Source organism: Diabrotica virgifera, chromosome 8, assembly GCF_917563875.1.
Source record: "Diabrotica virgifera virgifera chromosome 8, PGI_DIABVI_V3a".
NCBI classification, from domain to species: Eukaryota; Metazoa; Arthropoda; class Insecta; order Coleoptera; family Chrysomelidae; genus Diabrotica; species Diabrotica virgifera.
Window position 1 is genome coordinate 42060678 of NC_065450.1, and position 25149 is coordinate 42085826.

Consider the following 25149-nt stretch of genomic DNA (forward strand, 5'->3'; position numbering starts at 1 on the left):
AGGCATCGCTTGTAACCCACTATGTTACCCCCTTCGACATGATGGTATCACACCTTGAGGTTGGGGTGGCGGTATATTAGGATGATACATAGCCGTCATCCCTATGCATATCCGTTTGTTTCCTCCACTGGTTTCAGAGGTTTTCTCCTCGGGTATAGGTTTGAGTATCAGGACGTGTATGATGGGTAGGGGTGGGTGTCGTATGATAGTTGGGAGTGTTAACTATCACACAGGGCCAGGATAAGAACTTGGCTATACGAGAGCGGACATCTGCTCCAATTTGTTGCGTTTTACGATGAGCAGGAGAAGCTGTGGAGGTATTCTATCTATAAAAATATCTGAAAGTCCGAAAGCCGCCAGGCGCTTTGAATGAAAAAGTATTCCCGGAACTGCTTTACGACTATACCTACAAAAGGGCAGTTCATACAATAAATAATATTTTTTACTATTTTTGTTTAGATTAGGATGAAAAAAAAAGAACTATAAATAATAAATGAAACGCATTTTAGTATAATCAGGTAATAATAATAATAGTTTACAGAATCATTTGAATCATTACTATTTAATTATTTGAATTTATTTTCGTTTTAAAACAGTATTATCATCAATGGCCTGCTTTTGGCCGCCCCTATTGTTGGCCGCCCGTGTGCGATGCACACTTAGCACACATGGTAGCGGCGGCCCTGAGTGAATTAATGTATGATAAGAATTGGTCAAGTTGCCTGTTAGTTCCTGTAAAGGTAAAGTATACTAGTATATTATCATCTACATATCTCCACCAATATAAAAATTGTTTGAATACTGGATGTTTTGAAATCGTTGTTTCTAGATGGTTCTAGATGGCTTATAATGGGCAATCCTCTAATGGTCTAATGCTTAGACAAGGAAAGAGAGAGGACGAGTAATCCTATGACCAAAAGTGAAGCCGAACCGCCACCAGAGATTTTGATCAGCGACGTATCTTTGGAGTATTGTTATGGATTGAGTATTTAATATGAAAAAATGAAATGTATTTAAAATGAAAAATTTGTGTACGGTAAATGTTTTATTAAGTTGCTCATATTACGTATATATGTTTCAATACGTACATATGTTTTTATTACGAATTTTAGATGAGGATTTACTTTATTTTTTATGACATTTTTACCCTCAACGAACACCCACCACTGGCAACCCATTGTTATATTTGATGTGACCGCCATGTTTTTGGTGGCAAACAAACTCAAAACTGGCTTCACTTTTTGAATGTGTATTAAATGAGTGTTACCCGTCCTCTCTCTTTCCTTGTCTAAGGTCTAATGTACGTAGAATATACAGGGTGAACTATGTTACAATCAGAGATCAACCTAAGGATATGTTCAAGATTAAAAAATATGCTAAGGAAGAGAACAAATAGAAAACTAAGGGAAATCAAAATCATGATAGCTTTGGCAGTATGCAAAACCACTTATTGTTCTACTTAGGGAAAAAACTGAAGAGAATAATATACACTGGGGTGCAAAATTAACCGGGCACCTTAAAAATGTGTCATTATTGATGTCTGGAATTTCCTAAACCTGTTGTCCGATTTAAGTGATTGTTTAATATGTTTTAGCCTTATTCTTTAACAATATCGCTGTAATAATATTGTTGCTAAACAGGTAAATTTTCATTGTATACCGGGTGTACTAATGAAACTGTGTTTTTTCTCAAACTTAGCATCACCCTGTGGAATATTCTAACTAGAGGCAACTATAGCCTCATATTTTCTCAAAATTCTGTTTTTTGATTCATTTGCAGACCATAAAAGAGTTAGATACTTTACCAATTAGCCATGTTTTTCATCAATACAGGGTGTTTTTAAATAAGTATGGCAAACTTCAAGGGGTAATTCTACATGAGAAAATAATGACAGTTTGCTTTATAAACCTATGTCCGCAAATGCTTCGTTTCTGAGATAGAAGGTGTTGAAATTTTTCTTACAAATTGATGATTTAGTTATTGCTTTAAAACCGGTTGAGATATGCAAATGAAATTTGGTGGGTTTTAAGACGTAATTATTGTACATTTTTTGATATACAAGTAAGAATTTAATATTCACCATTGGCGTACATACGGGTAATATGACCCGTAAAATCATGGCTAGTTGTTAAAGTACCTAACTTTTTTATGGTCTAATGTAAGCGAATGAATAAAAAAACAAACTGTTGAGAAAACATGATGCTATAGTTGGATTTTAATTTCAGTATTTTATAAATGCTAGAATATTCCACAGGGTGATGCAAACTTTGAGAAAAAATCACAAATTTGAGATTTTTTATTTTAATTTATGATTTTTTGGCATATACAGAGAGAGTCTGTAAAGTGGAATAAATTCAATATCTCAAATACTAATTGTTTTTTTGGAAAATGCTCAGACCCGTGGATTAGTATTTCAAATTGTCCTTTTTGACATTCAATAATAATGTATACAGGGTGTCCCAATTTAGAGATATGACGTCATCGTCGATTTTCTTAAATGGCAACACTGTCATTTTGATAGCTAATTTGATAGGGTTTGTAAAGTTATACATAACTGCAAAATATCAAATTTTTATTCTCTACCATTGACAAGATAATAGAAAATAACAAAGTTATATCTGTAATTTGGAATATATTCAATAATTAAAATACTAACTGTTTTTTTGAAAAATTCTCAGACCCGTCGATTAGTATATCAAATTGTCCTTTTTGACATATAATAATAATGTATACAGGGTGTCCCAATTTAGAGATATGACGTCATCGTTGATTTTCTTAAATGGCAACACTGCCATTTTGATAGCTATTTTGATAGGGTGTGTAAAGTTATACACAGCTGCAAAATTTCAAATTTGTATTCTCTACCATTTAGATGATAATAAAAAATAACAAAGTTATGAAAAAGAAGTAATCAACTAATAATTGAATTTAATTATTTCAATAAATTAAGCAAAAACTCATAATGTTGCCCTCAATTATTGTCAAATTGTCAATGGGCAACGTTATGAGCATTTTCTTAATTGAAATAAATAAATTCAATTATTATTTGATTACTTTTTGTTCTTCATAACTTTGTTATTTTTTATTATCTTGTAAATGGTAGGGAATAAAAATTTGAAATTTTTCAGATGTGTATAACTTTACACACGCTATCAAAATGATAGTGTTGCCATTTAAGAAAATCAACGATGACGTCATATCTCTAAATTGGGACACCCTGTATACATTATTATTATATGTCAAAAATGACAATTTGATATACTAATCGACGGGTCTGAGCATTTTTCAAAAAAACAGTTAGTATTTTAATTATTGAATATATTCCAAATTATAGATATAACTTTGTTATTTTCTCTTATCTTGTAAATGATAGAGAATAAAAATTTGATATTTTGCAGTTATGTATAACTTTACAAACCCTATCAAATTAGCTATCAAAATGACAGTGTTGCCATTCAAGAAAATCGACGATGGCGTCATATCTCTAAATTGGGACACCCTGTATACATTTTTATTGAATGTCAAAAAGGACAATTTGAAATACTAATCGACGGGTCTGAGCATTTTCCAAAAAAACAATTAGTATTTGAGATATTGAATTTATTCCACTTTACAGACTCTCTCTGTATATCATACTAGTGACGTCATCCGTCTGGACGTGGTGACGTCATGATGAGAATAGAGATCGCGTGTGCTAGCTCATTTGAAAGATAATTCAATTCTCTTTTCAGTAATATAAACAATAACATAAAAAAACTGCCTTTATCTTTTTCATCTTAACTCAGATTTGAGTATATAGAAACTGTCTTTCGGCCCTTTTTCCTTGACGAAGAGAAGGTAAATGCGTGGCCAAAGTGTCCTCTATTTGCTTTCTCCTATTTTCGTCGTCTCTTGTGCTTATATATTGTAAAAGCCGGAGATACAGGATGCAGCCAGAAAGCAGTTTATTAACGAAAAGTCGTAGATTTAAAATATTGTTTATTATATTTTTATTTCAATTATTATCTAGGGCTTTTCGTTGTTTTCCTCGCATTGCGAGAGATGTCGCTGGATTGCGTCTCAAAAGGTGTAATCATTGCATCGCGATGGTTTCCCTTAAATAGGCAGGATTGTTGATATTTATTTCAGAGTTGTGACTACATAGCTTCACTGAGGATGCATGGGATGCTGAAATAGGCTATATGGAGATGGTGGTTCAACTCTGAATCAAATAAAAACAAAAACTGCCTTTATCTTTATCCTTTACCAATAACATAATTATTTATACAGGCTGTCTAATTTTTTTTTAAATTAAATTAATTGACAGAAAGACGAATGTTCGTAATTTACAGTGGCGACGTGTGACTTTTTCTAAAGTGTTTCCAAAACCAGATGTAAAAAAATCTTACTTTAAAAAATATTTTGAATCTCCCAAATATAAGTTTTTGTTTTCAATCCTGTGGGATAAAATTAAACAAATCACTATTCCCAAATTCTATGTATGTAATTATGTATATGTAACAGATATAACAATAAATAATAAACAAACTAAACATATTCTACCATAAAATTAACATAAAAAAATGAACAAGTAGGAAAAATAACAGATTTTGAAAACTATTGTTTATATTTTAATTCTTCCATTTTCAATAATATCATTTTTTTCTTTAAAATAATATATAAAAAAATATACAAGTAGAATGACTTTTCAAGTAGTTGATCAATTACGCAATACGTAGCAACACTCTTCCATGTTTAAATGCACGCACACTGTAATCTGTAATAGCGAAACCAACGTTACCAATCTTCAAAATGGTTACAATACTGATATGCACAGCGTGCCTGCGCGCCGTCTCTAGACCCGTCTTCGCTCCTTCAAAATTTTCAGAGCTAGTCCCGAGCGATAGCGAAGTTTCTCCTGCGTTACCGTTACCAGTGCGAGTATTGGTAACAGCATAATATAATAACGTGCCATGGATTCACACATCTCGCCAATATTTTCGTGCGTCTAGTTGGCTATTTACTGAATTAGGTACTATTAACAAGTATTTCTGTCGGTAAAAAATATAAATGGAATTATTTCGTAGTAGTCATAAAATATTTATTTGCAAGATTTGTAACTGTTACCACTGGTAACAGTGGTTACATGGACGCTTCGCCACTGGTAATTTATTTAATTCAAAATACATTTTGCTGCTGTCATATAAAACAGAAATAAAATGTTTATTTGACAAATAAACATTGCTTTTCGCTTAAATTAAATGTTCAAACTGTCAAGAGGCAGGTGAATGGCAGCTTAAACATTGAATTTAAGAAAAAAGTAATGTTTATTTTTGAAATAAACATTTTAGTTCTATTTTTTGACAGCAGCAAAATGTATTAAATAAATTACGCACATTCTTCTTTTTGTGTCAATTAATTGAATTAAAATTTTTTGGACACCCTGTATAAATAAGTTGAGCTACCACACGACCCCTACTATCATTAAAAAAATATCATCGAAATAACAGTAATTATATCTGTACTTATAAATAAATAAAAATAAAAAATATTTATTTGTTTTTTATTCATTGACGTTTTTTTACAGTTTTTGTTTTATTTGTTTCTTGGGTTAGGGTCAAGAAACATATTCTTAACCTATGCTGGGTTTATTGCAGTTTTGACATTTCTATTCCTGTTTTTCAAGCAATAAATTGAAATATTAATATTAATTGCAATAAAAACTTAGGCACCATAATTTAATAATAAATATCTTATAATTTAATAAGTGCCTAAATCAATGAGGGTTTGCAGCGTAATAGTATACATACACTGTGTCCGTAAAGTATGGAACAAATTATTTTTTAGCTAAACAGAGCATTTTAAGAAATAATCCTGAAACACGTCGATTTTTGATTTTAATTTACCGTATTTTAAAATAATATTCTAATATACAGGATGAATTACTTTCGAGTAATGACGTCACCGTCATTTTTTTTAAATGGAACACCCCCATTTTGTCTCAATTTTCGGATTACTCTAGCTGAGCTGATTCCATAAATGTATCACATGTTGATTCAAATTGGTACAGGGTGGACAAAAATACAATAGTTTTGTGTGTGCTCATAATATTAAATTTTAATTAATTTTTGATATTAAATTAAAATATTAAATTAAACAATATCAAAAAGTAATTAAAATCAAAAATTAATTAAAATATCAAAAATACAATAAGTATTTTTAATAATATTGTTAATTTAACTAACGCGTTACTTTATGAACACACACAAAGCTATTGTATTTTTGTCCACCCTGTACCAATTTGAATCAACATGTGATACATTTTTGGAATCAGCTCAGCTAGAGTAATCCGAAAATTGAGACAAAATGGGGGTGTTCCATTTAAAAAAAAAAAAAACGGTGACGTCATTACTCGAAAGTAATTCACCCTGTATATTAGAATATTATTTTAAAATACGGTTAATTAAAATCAAAAATCGACGTGTTTCAGGATTATTTCTTAAACTGTTCTGTTTAGCTAAAAAAGATTTTGTTCCATACTTTACGGACACAGTGTATATCAAAGGTTAACCGATTTTAGCACTGCGTCCGGTTAATTTTGCACCACAGTGTAGTAATTTTGATAAGGTTGCAGTGTTAATTATTTAGAATTTCTTCATCTTTTGTTTATTAGATTTAATTTATGTTATAGGAAATTATCGTTTTGACGAACTACCTTCGAATGGCCTTAAAAAATATAATAAGTATGGACCTATCGTCAGGGAAGAAATCGTACCAGGAGTTAATGTTGTGTGGTTGTTTGATCCAAAGGATATTGAAACGTTATTCAGGCAGGAAGGCAAATATCCACAGCGAAGGAGTCACTTAGCATTGGAACAATTTCGCTTGGATAGGCCAAATGTATACAATTCTGGAGGATTATTACCCACGTAAGATCAATTTTTCTTCTTCTTAAGCTTCTTCAAAGCCTTCAAACCATTATTAAAAGGAGTGTGCAACTACTAGCACATGTGTATGACATCGATATCATAGCAAAAATAAAGGCGGACCTGGTTCAATCGTTCAAGGAATTTAAAACAGCAGCAAAAATAATGGGGTTAATACTTCTTCTTCTTAACGTGCCCTATCAAGTCCCCTTGACGTTGGCGATTAACATGGCGAAACTGTCTCTGTCTCGAGCTATTCTAAATAGGTGTTCTGCTTTCTTTATTCCTGTCCACTCCCGGATATTCTTCAACCAAGAGGCCTGCTTTCTACCAATTCCTCTGCGTCCTTCGATTTTACCCATCATAATAAGTTGAAGAATATTATACCGGTCTCCCCTTACTACGTGTCCAAAATAGGCCATCTTTCTATATTTGATGTTATCAAGCAGCTCGCGGGTAGCATTTGCTCTCTTAAGGACTGCCACATTTGTCAGCATAGCCGTCCATGGTATTTTCAGAATACGTCTGTGCAGCCACATTTCAAAGGCCTCCAAACGGTTAATGATGGATATTTTTAATGTCCATGCTTCGACACCATACAAGAGGACTGACCAAATGTAGCATTTAATCATCACTAGGGGTTAATACTAGTAAAACTAATAAGCCAGGGTAATAAGGCAAAAATATACTCTGTTCGTGACACTTCAACAGCCAGGGTACTGAAGCTATTTTTCGATAGGTAATACCTATAAGAACAAAGTGTAACTATTTCCTGCGTATAATCTAGCGACTATTTTTATTTATAAACAATTTAGTGTCAAAAAACGGCTTTTTTCCATTTTTTTTCAAATCAATGAAAAACAGTGAAACTTTGGTTTTTTTTAGTACAAACGTCTTCGAGAGCATGAAAAAAGCTTTAAAATGGCGTATCATAAAGATACTCATTTATTGTTAATATAATGCGAAAAAGGTCGAAATTGCAAAAAAATTAATTTCGCAATAACTATTGTAAAAAATAGTGTACCTACAGCTTTGAAGTCTTTGTCAAATGAGGATTCTTTGGCGCTAAATATGTGATACAAATTTCAAAGCGATGTATTCAATTGTTTAAATTTTATTCAAATTGTTTATCCTAGAGACCTTTTTTTTGCAATAATATAAGTCAGAAAAAAATGCTTTTAGAACCATTCTGCAGGTGTCAAATGAAAGACCATGAGCTGAACTTTCAAATTGGTTTAAAAAAAGTGAATAAAAATTGCATTTATTAGTAATAAATAATTATGCAAAAGCATCGTCAATTTTTCCTTATAAACTTTTTGAATGACTTTTTTCAAAAAAATCTATTTTTTACCATGTTTTAGGTGCACAACTACTAAGTAATGTTATGTATAAAATAATTGATAAAAAGTTGTAATAAATATATATATATATATATATATATATATATATATATATATATATATATAAACAAGGAGAGGTTAGCGCGAGTTAATAAATATCGGCATGGCTCGCAATAAGTATGAAAAACAAAATATGCACAAATTTTTTATATATATATATATATATATATATATATATATATATATATATATATATATATATATATATATATATATATACAAATAGTATCTTAATTGACTTATTAGGAAATACGAATTTCTCTATTTTTGGGTATAGAAGTCAAACTGGGGCCTTAAAGTACACTATTATCCAATATTCAAGCTTTCGGAAATGTTTATTTCCTTTCTCAAGAATTTCTACAATGCAATAAGATAAAATTTAGAACATATGTATGAAAGAATAAAAAATATTAATGAGTAACTTACCAGAATTTAGATTATAAAAGAATGTTGATTACAATACATAATTATAATTTTAACTATTTAGAATGGGAAATAAGCCACAATATTATTAAAAAATGATTTTTATTAACGTTTCGACGCCCAAATCGGGTGCCGTTGTCAAAATACAAAATACATTAATAGTATTTTGTATTTTGACAACGGCACCCGATTTGGGCGTCGAAACGTTAATAAAAATCATTTTTTAATAATATTGTGGCTTATTTCCCATTCTAAATAGTTAAAATTGTAAAAATGCCACAAGAAAATAGCTTCAGAACAACAATACATAATTAAAAATACTATTACTAAATATTTGACTTCTATATTACTAAATATTACCCAGTTTGACTTCTATACCCAAAAATAGAGAAATTCGTATATATATATATATATATATATATATATATATATATATATATATATATATATATATTGATAAGGGGTACCTTGTCGCCTCAGAAACGGTGAATCGGTAGACGTTGTCGCCTCATATATGAAGTTGTCGCCTCACTTTGGTGAGGCGACAACGTTTTGGGCTGAAAATTTCAGGACAGTTTCCCAACCACCTTATGAATCGATGTGCAAAAAATAGTTTTGAGGTGACAGCGTACCCCTTTTCACTATTTTTTGGTTCGTTAGTTCGGCAGTATATCACTGGCGCTAGTATCGGCATTGCAGCAGTGATTGGCTGTATGTTGTCGCCTCAGCATATAAATTCTACTTTTTGGTTAACAACCGGTACCTTGTTGCCTCAGATTTTGGCAACGTCGCTTTTAGTTTGCATTGGGTATTAGGTCGTGAAATATAAAAATATGCGCTGTCGGCACCGTAACAAGGCAGCTAAAAAGTTTATGATATAATTTGCAGCTTACGATTTAAAATTGTTGCCCTTATACAGGGTGTCCAGAAACTCTACCGACAAACGAAAAAAGGAGATTCCTCAGATAATTTTAAGATAGTTTAACCCAATTCACTTAGTCCGAGAATGCTTCCTAAGGAAGCTAGAGCTCTTTGAAGATGGCGTCTTGTAATTAGTTTTTCTTAAATACTGCCAGAACGCTTCTATTTAGAAAAATGAAAATTGGTACGCATATTTATCATCCAGTCATAGGCGCCCGTTTTGGGTACGGCAACGGATATTTTATCCCATAACTTTTTTGTATTTAATTTTTAAGCATTTCTGACTATGGATTATTAAATTGTGAGTTATTCTAGTACTAAAAGGTGCTCTTGCTTTAAGTCCATAGAATACACCATTTTCTAGAAAAATCGATTTGAAAATTTTTCGTTTCTTGAATTAAAAAAAATTAAAAAAAAACTATTTAGAAAACGAAAACTGGTACGTTTGTTTATATTCCAGAGATGAATCGATTTCATTAGTTGCAAATTTTTAGTACCGGCCATATGCGTCCGTTTTGGGTAGGTTAACGGTTATTTTATCGCATAGCTTTTTTGTGTTTAATTTTTAAGCATTTTTGACACTAGATTATGGGATATTCTGGTACTAAAAGTTACTCTTGCTTCAAGTTTGTAAAATACACCTTTTTTTATATTTTTTTCTTAAACGTTAAAGACAAAAAAGTTATGCGATAAAATAACCGTTGTCCTACCCAAAACGGAAGCCTATGACCGGTACTAGAAATTCACAATAGATGGAATCTATTTATCCCTGGCTGGAAGATGAATGGGCTTACCAAATTTCGTTTTTCTAAATAGAAGCGTTCTGGAAGTATTTAAGAAAAACAAATTACTAGATGCCATCTTCCAAGAGCTCTAGCTCCCTTAGGAAGCATTTTCGGACTAGGTGAATTGGGTTACATTGTCTTAGGAAAATATCTGAGGAATCGCCTGTCTTCGTTTGTAGGTAGAATTTCTGGACACTGGACATCCTGTATAAACACGTTCTATAAGAGAGAGAGAGCATGCCGTAATAAAAATACGTCGCATAGGAATTAATAAAAATTACAAACAGAATATTAGTAATCATGGAGCGTAATACTTAAGTATTTATTATATTATGTAACTGAACATGTCTATTCTATGCCCTAATCCAAAAAATATAAAATTCATTATATTATGTGAATTCATTACAAAAGTAAGAACATAAATGATTTTTTCCGTAATAGCAGTAGGAAAAAAAGTTATGACAGAGGATAAACACTGATATACTATCGAAATTACAGAAAGTTGAAAAACACTAAAATGAACCTGAATGGCTTAACTCAAATAAAAAAAAACTAAAACCAAAATAAGTATCTTTATGTGGGTGACATGCAAACGGGAGTCAATCCAAGCAAATTTCATATAGGAATTTATCATTGAGCAGTAATAGCAACAGTTTCAAAAATCTCAAAAATGAAACAACAAAACACTATTTAAAACATCAGAAGTTTACTACTTCTGCTCTGAAACAAAAACCCGTATTCTGACATTAAAATGTTTGAATAGAAACATGACAACAGTAATATTTCAAGCACAAAAATATAGTACGATAAAATGAGAAACTAACAAAAATAAATTGACAAGACATGAAACGAACAAAATAACTGAAAATAAAATAAAGACAACACGGGAAATACATATCATCGAAGTCACCTTATTTTATTATTTATTTTATTTATCATTGATATTGCTCCCCAGATTAATATTCTTATAGGTAATTTTCATGTTTATACTTATTTGTATACGTTTTTTCTAGCCCTTCAACTTTCATGAGTTTTCTTTCCTGATCCTCATATATTTAGGTTTCTTAATATTAGGATTCAGTCCATAACGCTGACTCACTTCTGTAACTTTATTGATTTTGTCTTGTAAGCCTTCTAGCTAGACTACCAGCAAACGAGGGTATCATCTTAAACGACATAACAAAATTTGCAAGCAAAAAACTGTGGCGGTTCCAGTAATAATTACGTTTCTGAATCGCAAAATGTGCAAAAAATCGCATTACAGCCTGTGCAATGGATCCAAAACAAGTTGTCCCCAAATTAAATGTTAAGGAACAAGAGTCTTCGATGTATAGCATTTACTTTTACGTTAATTTTGGTAATTATTACTTAAAAAAACATAAGAGAGAGGGTATAAACTATGCATGTAGCGGAAGAATGCGAACCCTCTCTATATTTCTTATTTAGTATAGAACGCTGGTAAATAATAATAAGATTACTTTAAAGCATATTTTAAGACCCAAAAATTTTGACGATCTCAAGTGCTCCAAGGGTTTTATATGTCAAAAATAAATAACCATTTTCAATTTCGTTGCAACGCGAAACTACAGCCGCATCATATTCTAGTCCAATCAGAGAGCGCTGCAAGCGCCCCTACTGGTTTCGAAACTTATTAGCATCTCATCAGGAGGCACATATGCTGCTCTCTCTGACCCAACTAGGACAAACCCCGACCTGCAGCCACGAATTGCAACGACCGAAATGGCAGAGATGCCCTAGCGGCAACTGCTAGCAAAAGACTAAGTTGTCAACCTAATAGCATATAAAACAACACCAAAAATGTTGCTCCACATCCTACCAGATTGAAAACAAGGGGAACCTTCTCTGGTTACACCTCCGAGGCTTCTAAAATTTGCAAGCCATAAGAGATGCTGAGACTAAGAAAGATGAGGGAATTTGACAATTTATAAATCACGTCCCCTCTGCTCAGCGCGGTAAAGTTCCAACGAGAATGGTTCCCTTCGTACTCTAATTAGAGTAAACATGTAAATCAAAAATGAATAACCATTTTCAATTTCGTTGCAACACGAAACTAACGAAACTACTTAGTCTTTAGTTTTATATGTATATAATAGTTTTAAAAAGATCTTCAGTTTTCCTACTCGTATTATCGCGTTGCACTTGGGTACGTACCTAAAACTATGTTGCGATGAACAGCTCCATTTAATACTAAAAGAATCAGCTGATTCTACGTGTACAACAAAAGACAAATACAGGAATTGGCCAAGGGCTATAAATACATAATTTGAAAACGTTCCTGACAAATCGTTGGAGTTTGGAAATTGCTTCTCTCGCTAACAAAGATATTCAAGAACAAAAATGGCCAAAGCTCGTATCACTTGTAAGTGATATTAAAATATATTGAGAAGAAAGTATTAAAATTGGTGTGAAGTGTCAGTAGACGTTTGAGAGAAATATTGATAATGTTGAAACATAGAAATTAATTAACTAAGCTCTAGCATTAATCATTATTTTTAACAGAAGCCGAATAGGTGATGTTCAGTATTTAAAAATGCAGCAATCTTGTAACAAAAGATAAACGGACTTCAGCGATTTTTAAAATGTTTTAACTGAAGGAGAAAATGCACTTACGAGAGGACACAAAATTCCAGTGGGTTCTGGTAAAGGTTCTTGAGCTGTTGTTATTTTACTTCCAAAAATGTTGCAATGTTTCATAGAAACTTTAATAAAACATAGACATAAATACATATCTGACGTCGTCCGACGTTAATAACAATAACTATATGTTTGCAGTTCCAGGCAGTAAGCTAAAATGGGACAAAGGGAATGTTGCGATCCGTAAATTGACAAGCAAAATGAATTTAACATACCCTGAAGCTATATCAAGCAACAAATTACGCGAAAATATTGCAACAGTAGCACAAATTTTAAGTACCTATGTCCAAAAATTAAACTAAACAATTTGCCAAGTTTATGGGGCATGATGAAAAAATGCATGATGAATGATATGAGTTACCTGCTGACATTTATCAAACCGTAAAATTGTCAAAATTTTTAACAGTAATGGAAAGGGATTCTCTTCTCTTAGAATATAAAGGAAAATCGCTTGAAGAACTAGATTTTCACCACGATTTAGAAATGCGGAAGAAAATAAAAAAATCAATCTTTAAAATACAAATATTAATTTTTCAAGTATTTCAGGTATGCAAGAAGTTAAAAAAAGTATAACATTGGTTGCAAAAGATAAAGTTCTGGCTCAAACAAGTAAAGAATTTAAAACGGACAGTGACGATAAGTACTGTCCAAATAAAAAACTACACAAAGCATAAAAAAACCAAGCGAGGGAAGATTCCGAGTGCAATTCATATGTGCCTTCACAAAGAAGATATATTAAAAAACAAACTTTTTAAGAGAACACTTTTCAAATTATATTCAAGATGACGTATATCCATCTAGATAAAGAGGTGAATTTCAATATTATAAAATCAAAAATTCAACATCTTATAAAAGTGAAATAAAATATGTATGGCATATATAAGTTTTTTATATGTTGCTTAAGTAAAAATATAGAAATATTTTTATTTTTTACTTTTTGTTGCTATTTTTATAATTTCTTTTTATTCTTAGATATAATAAACATCTAACCAAAGCCTCATTTAAAGGGTTTGACGACTTAGATATTAGTTCCCCATTTCGCAAACATCCGCTTATCTTTTAAACAAAACATAATGTATCTTTTAAACAAAACATAATGAAATTATTTTTGTAGAAGAAAAAAATTAAATAGGTACCTAAAAACCTAGTTTTGAGTTTTTGTTAAAATTTTTTGAGATTAGGATCAAAAGACCACTACACAAATTGTAGATTTTTTTATCGCCCACAGCTTTTGCGTTGAATTTTTTTAAACGATACAATGTTTGGCCAGAAATTTCAGAAAACCAATTTCGCCCTTAAAACCACCCCACCTTCACCACCTTATAAATTATTTTCGTACACTTTGCTGTAAGAATACGTTTTGTTGTATCATTTTTACAACTGGTTTTTAATTAAAATTTTTAAATAAACCGTTGACACTTTTTTCTGTGAGATAGGTAATAAGGTTTACTGCAAATAATAAATTATATCGTTAAGAGCCTTTATAATTTTACTGTATAAGAGCAATAATTCACACAAAATAATTTGGCTTAGCTTAATTTACTGCAAAGATAAAAATATCTACTAATAAAAAAATTTTACACGCATAATCCAAACAAACCATGTTCATATCTTAAGCTTATTTAAAATATCAAAAATAACCATCTTTTATTTTTAATGTAAACAACAATAGAACATGTAAACCAATTCCCACTATTTCTTTACCTATATCCGTAGTAAATACCTACCTCTCGCTGAGCACCAAAGTTCGACCCATTCAATCCTTTATTCATTTTCCAATAATTGGCAACGCCGTCTGAGGCAACAACTTACCGGCTTTCATTCTTAGTCATATATAATTATGAGGCGACAGGGCATTGGATTTCACCGTAAATTTATATATAAAAAAAACATTTAAAATCGTTTCCCCTCTTTAGAGATTCTTAATTAGAAAGTTCCCCTCATTGTATATATGCATATATTTTTTGATAAAAAGAACTACAAAAGGGTGAGGCGAGGTCGTCATAGTTTTCACCGCGAGGCGACAACGTACCTTTTATCGATATATATATATATATATATATATATCTATCTATATATATATATATATATATATATATATATATATATATATATAAATAAATAAGCAAAATCATTGGCTAATACTCGTAAAGTGAATGTGAATTTAGTTGGAAATATATAAAATGATGAAGGGTCATCATTCCATACATTTCTGTGCAACTATATACACCGGTGTTTCGGCCTATTTGGGCTTCGTCAGTATAGTGTAGCAAGTTAAAAAAGTTGTTTGTTAACTTGTAAAAGGATTACTACAGGAGCAAGGTTACCATTTTTGGTCAGATTGTTAGAAGACCCGATTATATAAGAAGATTATCCACCATCATTTTATTTAATAATGTTATGGCTTTTCATTTCCTCAGGTAGCCTTACCTCCTTGGCAATGTTAGTTGTAGCCTTGCGACTGCGGGTCTTCTAACAATCTGACCAAAAATGGTAACCTTGCTCCTGTAGTAATCCTTTTACAAGTTAACAAACAACTTTTTTAACTTGCTACACTATACTGACGAAGCCCAAATAGGCCGAAACACCGGTGTATATAGTTGCACAGAAATGTATGGAATGATGACCCTTCATCATTTTATATATTTCCAACTAAATTCACATTCACTTTACGAGTATTAGCCAATGATTTTACTTATTTATTTTTATATTTGTACTCGATTATCCAACATCATTTATATATATATATATATATATATATATATATATATATATATATATATATATATATATATATATATATATATATATATATATATAATTTATTATATAAAAAATAAAAAGTTTATAAGGAAAAATTGACGTTACTTTTGCATAATTATTTATTACTAATAAATGCATTTTTTTTTCACTTTTTTTTTAAACCAATTTGAAAATTTAGTTCATGCTCTTTCATTTGACACCTGTAGTTAGAACCAATGGTTCTAACATCATTTTTTTTCTGACTTATGTTATTGCAAAAAAAGCTCTCTGGGATAAACAATTTGAATAAAATTTAAACAATTGAATGAATCGCTTTGAAATTTTTATCGCATGTTAAGCAAAAAAACCCTCATTTGACAAAAATTTCAAAGCTGTACACTAATTTTTACAATAGTTATTGCGAAATTATTTTTTTTTGCAATTTCGACCTTTTTTCGCTATTATATTAACATTAAATGAGTATATCAAACTTTGCAATACGTCATTTTAAAGCTTTTTCATGCTCTCAAAGATGTTTGTAGTAAAAAACCGTAAGTTTTCCATTGATTTAACAAAAGGAAAAAAAGGCGTTTTTTGACACTTATTTGTTTATAAATAAAAATGGCCACCGGATCCTATGCAGGAAATAATAATAATTTGTTCTTATAGGTATTACCTGTCGAAAAAAGGCTTCAGTAACCTGGCTGCTGAAGTGTCATCGAAAAAACCTTATTACCCTGGACTATAACTGTATGAAGGTGACAAATAATAAGCAAGTTGCAAAACCCGAAGATCTAATGGTTGGATTGGAACATATACTTTCGAAGGAGTAATAGAGTTCATATATCTAGGCTCAGAAATCAACCAAAGTAATAGTCTTCTATAATCTGTTGTTATGAGATGGGTGGATAGCTGAGAGAAATCAACTTAAGAGAGAGCCAGGCGGTAGGGTGCAATCAGTCATGGAGCTAGTGGATGAGATGCTTAGGGCGTCAGATCGGTGGAGAGTAATTCACAAAGTTTGTGAAGAGAACGCTGGAGAGAAAGGAAAAGGAAGAAAGGCGACCCGAAAGGAGAAAAACAGTCTAGGTGAAAACAAGAAGAGAAGGCAAAGTGAGAGGTGGCGAGTTTGAACATGAATAGAGAGAAAGGTAGTTCTGCCCACTTTCTAGGACTGAGAGTATGTTTCGAACATTTTCATCATCCCCGTTATAAAAGACAGAAAAAAAGGCATACCAACTACGCATATACCTACACTTTGTTTTTTTTACGCATGAAGCATAAATAAATATTTAAGGTGCTACATCTGCTGAAAAACGTAACTCAAATATTTTACGGGGTAAATACATCAGCTTTCAAACCATTTTTGTAATGAAAAAATACCTATTATATATTTTTAACAATAAAACTTGTGAATGAATTATTGTACGCTGTTTTGCATTCAGCTTAGTATTATTTTTTAGGAACGGCCCTGAATGGTTTAGAATCCGAAGTGTTTTTCAAAGAGGCCTTAGTATTCAGTCTGTGAAGAAATTTATAAATAGTGTCAACAGTATTATACAGGAATGGTTAATACATGTAGAATCAATGGAGAACAATCCCGAGCTGGATTTCCTGCCTGAGTTATCTAGATTATTTTTAGAATGTACGTTTCTAAACTATTACATTTTATTTATTTTAAAATGTGGTTCCATAACAACTACAAACAAATATTGAATTTTATTTTTTTGTGCTCACAATTACAATATATTTTCCATACAAAATATTCTCATCAAATATGTAGGGTTGGGATAAAGTATGGAACCAATTAAATACATATCTTTGAAACAAAAAAGATGATATTCATGAAACTTGCATTCAAGTACAATGACACATAACGCATCTGATGCTATATTTTTTTGTTACTACTGTACTTCCGGTTTCACCGGAAATATCCGTATCTTATATGGGACACCCTGTGTAATTTTACATATTTTAAAAGAACTTATCATTCCTAATTCATGGTTACCAAGTTTAGTAGAAAATATTTGTTAAAATGAGAAATAAATTACTTTACAGTTAAAGACTAAATGAATAACTTTCCCCAGAGCTACTGAAATTGTGACGTCAGCACCTATCCTTTACATGAGGCTGACGTCACAATTTCCACTACGCCTCGGAGCCTGTTATCTATCTTCAATACACTCTGGGACACGACTGCATATGTAGACACCCTGTATCTCGGAAACAAATGAAAATCGAATAACAACATATGGAATTATTTGTAATTATTATTACGTATATTATACAGTCTTAAAGTTTGGTGCGTTCCTCCCCACTCACCCTGTATATGTATTCGTTCTAATATGATATTTGAAATGAATGTATTTTTAGTAACTGGACAAACAACTCTTGACATTCGACTGAACAGTTTTACTCCTCGTGAACGAGGAAAACACTCCAGGTCGAGCCGTCTAATAAAAGCTGCAGAAGTAACCAACTCTTGCATATTGAAAACAGATAACGGCCCGCAGTTATGGAGAAAATTTGACACTCCCTTATACAAGAAACTCAAATATTCACAGACATTTATGGAACAGTAAGTATGGGCCATTCCACGAACATACGCCTATTTTGGATTACTTCGACAACGAATATTTTACTGTGCAACATAAGAAGTACGAAAGTAAATGACGCTAATAATTATTCCAATAAACAACAATGTAATTTGCAATTTACTTTCGTTCTTATTTTGCACAGTAAAATATTCGTTGTCGAAGTAATCCAAAACAGGCGTATGTTCATGGAATAGGGTATACAGGGTGTTTGGTAAAGAATGGGCCATAGCTTAACCTCAGGTTCCTGAGGTTAAAATAGGCCAATTGAAGCTAACTTACCTTAGTACAAAAGTTTGTAATAACCGAGATACAGGGTGACAAAGTTAAACTTTTTTTTTTATTTATTATATTGAATATTTCCTGACAGGTATGAGATAACAACATGAAATTTGGTATGTGGGGGTTTTTGGGTCGAGAAAACTAAATTCCCTACCAACAATTATGTTTTGCCGAGAGGGCGCCACATACGCCTTTCAGCACTCCATTATTACGTTCAATTTTTTTTATCCCTCACTTTGTATAATTTTGACATTAAAATTTTTATTCTCCTATTAGTTTTACTTAAAAAAGGTATACTTCTTTGATCTCCCTAAACTCAACCGTTTTCGAGATAAACGCATTTTAAATCTGCGATTCACCATCATTTTTAGCGTAATATCATTGTAATTAACCCCGAAAAATAACTTAAAACCATAATAATTGTGCCAATTCTCAAATTTATGTCATTGCATCGCAAATTCCATTTGAAGAAATTTGCGATACATTTTTGGATAATTTTATGGTTTTAAGTTATTTTTCGGGTGTAACTACAATGATATGCTAAAAATGATGGTGTATCGCAGATTTAAAATGCGTTTATATCGAAAACGGTTGAGTTTAGAGAGATGAAAGAGGTATACCTTTTTTAAGTAAAACTAATAGGGGAATAAAAATTTTATTGTCAAAATTATACGGAGTGACGGATAAAAAAAATTGAACGTATTAAATGAGTGCTGAAAGACGTATGTAATGCCCTCTGGGCAACACATAATTTTTGGTAGGAAATTTAGTTTTCTCGTCCCAAAAACCCCCACATACCAAATTTTGTGTTGATATCTCGTGCTTGTCAGGAAATATTCAATAATAAATAAAAAAATGTTTAACTTTGACACCCTGTATCTCGGTTATTATAAACTTTGTACTAAGGTAAGTTAGCTTAAATCGGTCTATTTTAACCTCAGGAACCTGAGGTTAAGCTATTGCCCATTCTTTACCAAACACCCTGTATAAGTAAAACTTATTCCCGTCGGACAGCTTGTATAGTAGTTCACTCTAATATTTATGTGCGTATTTTGGCATTGGATCCGAGCTTGACATGTAACACCGTTGCCATATCCTCTATTTTTTCATACTCATTACATTACATAAAGTTGCATTTAAAAAATAGTTTTAAAACACCAATTAAGTAAAGTTTTTATGTTGTTGTTTTCAGCAATTTTGAAACAATGTGAAAACATTTTATGTGAATACATTTTCTCAAAATTGGTGAAAACGTTGAATTATCCACGTCCGTCTGTCCGTCCGTCCGTCGTCTGTCTGTCTGCCTGTAAACTCAACTCCTCCGTCATTATACCAGATAGAATGACAAATGAGGTATCAAATGAAAGCTTATAATCCAAGGAGGGTACTAAAGGTGAGAAATTTTACCTAGGCTGTCTGTCCGTCCGACCGCGAATATAAATCCTCCGTCACTGTACCAGGTAGAGTGACAAATGAGGTGTCAAACGAAAGCTTATAATCCAAGGTTGGTACTCAAGGTGAGAAATTTGACCTAGATTGTCTGTCCGTCTAACCGCATATATAATTCCTTCGTCACTATACCAGGTATAATAGCAAATTACGTGTCAAATGAAAGCTTTTAATCTAAAGATGGTACTAAAGTTGAGAAATTTGACCTAGGCTGTCTGTCCGTCTGTCCGTCCGACCGCGAATATAACTCATCCGTGACTATACCAGGTAGAATGACAAATGAGGTGTCAAATGAAAGCTTATAATCTAAAAGTGGTACTAAAGGTGAGAAATTTGACCTAGGCTGTCTGACTGTCCGACCGCGAATATAATTCCTTCGTCACTATACCAGGTAGAATAACAAATGACGTGTCAAATGAAAGCTTATAATCCAAGGATGGTACTAAAGGTCAGAAATTTGACATAGGCTGTCTGTCCGTCCGATCGCGAATATAACTCCTCCGTCACTGTACCAGGCAGAATGACAAATGAGGTGACAGGACAGACAGCTTAGGTCAAATTTCTCACCTTTAGTATTATCCTTGGATTATAAGCTTTCATTTGACATCTCATTTGTCATTCTACCTGGTATAATGAGGGACGAGTTAAATTCGCGGTCGGCCGGACAGACAGTCTAGGTCAAATTTCTCATCTTTAGTACCATCCTTGGATTATAAGCTTTCATTTGATACCTCATTTGTCATTCTACCTGGTACAATGACGGACGAGTTAAATTCGCGGTCGGACGGACAGACGGACAGACAGCTTACAGTCCCTGGCCATATTATTATGACCACCTATGAATTTTTACAAAAATCAACTATTCAACTAAGTAAGTTTTGTTTAAAATATGATTTTTAAATTTAAGTTTGTTATGCAATGTTAATGTCATTCATTAACTATAATATATTTAATAATAAACAGCAATAAAATATTTGAAAATATTACATATTTATATTTTTTTAATACTCTGTTCAACTTATATCCTTATCAGATGGAAAATATTTGGGAGCTTTTAAAACGAGAAATTTCCTATGAAAATGGCACTAACGAAATTGTTTTGAATAAAGAGCTAATATATCGTTGAAACCACAATGACAAATTGAAGCAAAAAAAATTTAACTGCATTCAAAATATGCCAAGACGGGTACTAGCGGTAATCAAAGTTAGAGGGGGCTCAGCAAAATATTAAAAACATTCAAATATGTGATATTTTCAAATGGTTTATTGCTGGTTATTATTAAATGTATTATATTTAATAATAAACACCAATAAAACATTTAAAAATATCACATATTTTTATTTTTTCAATATTTTGCTGAGCCCCCTCTAACTGTGATTACCACTAGTAGCCGTCTTGGCATACTTTGAATGCAGTTAAATTTTTTTTGCTTTAATTTGTCATTGTGGTTTCAACGATATATTAGTCCTTTAATCAAAACAATTTCGTTAGTGACCTTTTCATCGGAAATTTCTCGTTTTAAAAGCTCCCAAATATTTTCCTTCTGATTAGGGTCAGAAGTTGAACGGAATATTAAAAAAATATAATTATGTAATATTTTTAAATATTTTATTGCTGTTTATTATTAAATATATTATAGTTAATGCATAACATTAACATTGCACAACAAAATTAAATTTAAAAATCATATTTTAAACAAAACGTACCTAGTGGAATAGTTAATTTTTGTAAAAATTCATAGGTGGTCATAATAATATGGCCAGGGACTAATAAGGACTAATAATATGGCCAGGGACTGGCAGGTCAAATTTCTCACCTTAAGTACCATCATTGGATTATAAGCTTTCATTTGACACCTCATTTGTCGTTCTACCTGGTATAATGATGGAGGAGTTATATTCGCGGTCGGACGGACAGACGGACAGACAGCCTAGGTCAAATTTCTCACCTTTGGTATCATCCTTGGATTATAAGCTTTCATTCGACACCTCATTTGTCATTCCACCTGATATAATGACGGAGGAGTTGTGTTTACGGACAGACAGACAGACGGACGGACGGACAGACGGACGTGGATAATTCAAAGTTTTCACATTTTTTCAAAATACGGTTCAATTTAAACGTTCTTATAACATTGAAACGATCTTATAACATTTAACATTGATTGAAATTATGAAAGGAATAAACAAAAAAGTATGGCAACACTGTGACGCACAAACATAAGATTCAGACAGATGTAGGTTACATAGGGTGCACTAATATACAAGCTGTCGCTCCCCGTCTATAGAGGAAACTATGTAGCGTAGCACCGTTGCCGATATAAGGTATCCTCCCAGCGTATATTTATAATTGGAGTGATGTCATGCAATCCCATCTCAAATGGCACGTGTATTTCAAATGGTGTACATTTATGTAATACTATCTATACCATGAATCTTATTTTTTTTATTTTTAGGGTAGCAATAGATTTAATAGCACTCAAAATGTCATTATTTACGGACCGAGAGAACAGTCAACCTTCTCTTCTCGATTCCTATTTATCATCCCCTGAAGTAGATTTTAAAGATATAATTGGCGTTGTCTGTGATTTTCTATTAGCAGGGATAGACACAGTAAGTTAGAAATTATATTTTTAAAATTCAGAAAGATTCCATTTATAAATATACTGTTTAAGGGACATTATATTCTACTTTTTCGGTCTTGATTTTTCTACTAACAAAATTTTTGATTTTAATTGTATTTATAGGGACAGGGTGATTCATTGGGAAACGGAAATACTTGAATGGTGAATAGAGGTCACTGAGGCGGTTCTAGATATACTACATTTATTGTCTCACCAATTTTTATAACCGAGTTACAGGGTATTTTATCGATTTTGCCCATTTCTTTCTGGACCAATAACTTTAGAACCACCTTGTATATTTCTTTGATATTTGGTACAAATATGTCTCATTTAGAACAAAAACCACCCAACTACTAATCACAAGAAAAATCCTGGTCCGGATTAACAGAAGTTATAAATTCATTCTGACCTTGAAGCAACACCATGTATATTGACATATTAAAAATCCGTTTGTATATTTGAAAAGAGCACACAAAACTAAGTTTAATGGTTCGCTTCTTCAATGACATTATATATATATATATATATATATATATATATATATATATATATATATATATATATATATATATATATATATATATATATATATATATATATATATATATATATTATAACAGCCCTACAGGCCTTAGAGGCCCTTGGCTTCGATAGTCTTGACTAATTTCTTCCACTTTTTGCGGTCCTGTACTTGTCCTCTCCAGTCTCTTGTACCCGTTTCTTCTAGGTCAGTCCGGACGGCATCAAACCACTTCCTTCGTGGTCTCCCTCTTCTTTTCTTCCCTTGTTCTCCTGCTGATAAAACTCTTAGGACCTTTATTTCTTGTGGCATTCGTAAAACATGGCCCAACCACCTAACCTAACCTTCTTATACATCTCCATTATCTACAGGTTTGTTCTTCTGCGCCATTCCCTGTTAGCCTCCTTTATACCACCAAAAATTTTTCTCAATATTTTTCTCTCCCAAATCTCTAGCTTCTTTTCTACTTTCTGGTTCATTGTCCAAGTTTCACATGCATACAGCACCGTTGGTCTCACTATTGTTTCATACGCTCGGATCTTGGTTTTATGTAACTTCTTTTTGGACATAGTTTTCTTCTGTTATTTCTAGTTGCTTTTCCAGTGATTTTCTCTTTTTTGCCTACATAATCGCTTAGCTTCTCTTCTCTTTTCTTTATAATACTCGTTACTTTTTTCTGTGGTGTTTCTAATATTTTCCATTTTTGCGATATTTCTCTGCTCTAGAATAGATTGTAGAAGTTACAGAGGAGCGTCTGCTCCTCTGTAACTTCTACAATCAGTCACAGATCTGTTGTGTTTTCTTTCAATGAGGACATGGTCTATTTATTTTCTCGTTTTCCCATCAGGAGAGATCCAGGTTATTTTGTGTATATCTTTATGATCAGATTGTTTACTTACTATCTTAAGGTTATGTTCCATTGAAAGTTCTATTAGTTTTTTGCCATTGTCATTACTTTCTTTATGTATGGTTTTACCTCCCGTTATATTTATATAAATTTCTTCTCTTCCTACCTTCGCATTCATATCTCCCACAATTATTTTTATATCATATTTTGGTATTTTTCCAATTAGCTCACCGAGTTGTTCATAGAACTCATTTTTTGTTTCCATGTCTTTCTCTTCTGTAGGAGCATGCATTTATTATGCTAATTTTTCTATACTTCCCGCGAAATCTTAAATAGCACAGTCTTTCTGATATTGCTTGGAAGTCAGTTACTACTCTTCTTATTCTGTCTGACACTATAAAGCCAGTCCCCAGGTATCTATTTGGCCCGCCGCTTTTAAAAAGGGCACTTTTCCCAACTTTTACTATCTCACTTCCTAGTTGCTTGGTCTCTTGCAAGGCCATTATTTCGATTCTATATTTCTCTCGTATTTCATCTAAATTTCTTAATGCTCCTTCATCGTAGGTCCCTCTTACATTCCATGTGCCCACTTTCAGTACATTTTTAATTTGTTTATTTCCTTTCTTATCTTCTTTTCCTTTCTTCGAATTCATCGTCCTTATTGTAGCCATGTCGTTACCATTTTTCTCATGTTGATTATTGTTTATTAGTTTTTTGACCCCCTTGGTGCAGCTTCTCCTTTTTTTTTATTTCGTATAGCTGCTCCTTCTCTTCATCCCATCTCATTCTCTACCGTCTACTATTAACTTTTTGTATCCAATTCTTGCCATTTTTCCTTTTTCTCTTTCTTCTTTCGCCACCTTGTTTATTTGTTTCTGTATTTCTTTTTCTTTCATCGTTAGGTCACTGTTTATGTAAATGCGTTCGTTGTGGTTTTTTAACTTTCTCTTGTTTTTCAAGATCTCCATTTTTTCAGTAATTGTTTCCGTTTCTATAACACAG

The 25149-nt window shown here is 32.1% G+C and overlaps 1 protein-coding gene across 1 annotated transcript in view; it reads left to right on the plus strand.

The window, feature by feature from the left end:
• Nucleotides 1-25149, plus strand: part of LOC114336405 (cytochrome P450 302a1, mitochondrial) — a 77452-nt gene that overhangs the window by 22439 nt on the left and 29864 nt on the right. The window contains exons 2-5 of the mRNA XM_028286763.2: nucleotides 6671-6908; nucleotides 17295-17476; nucleotides 18205-18409; nucleotides 22613-22769. Of these exons, the coding sequence (XP_028142564.1) occupies nucleotides 6671-6908; nucleotides 17295-17476; nucleotides 18205-18409; nucleotides 22613-22769 (782 nt within the window). The remainder of the gene's footprint in view (nucleotides 1-6670; nucleotides 6909-17294; nucleotides 17477-18204; nucleotides 18410-22612; nucleotides 22770-25149) is intronic.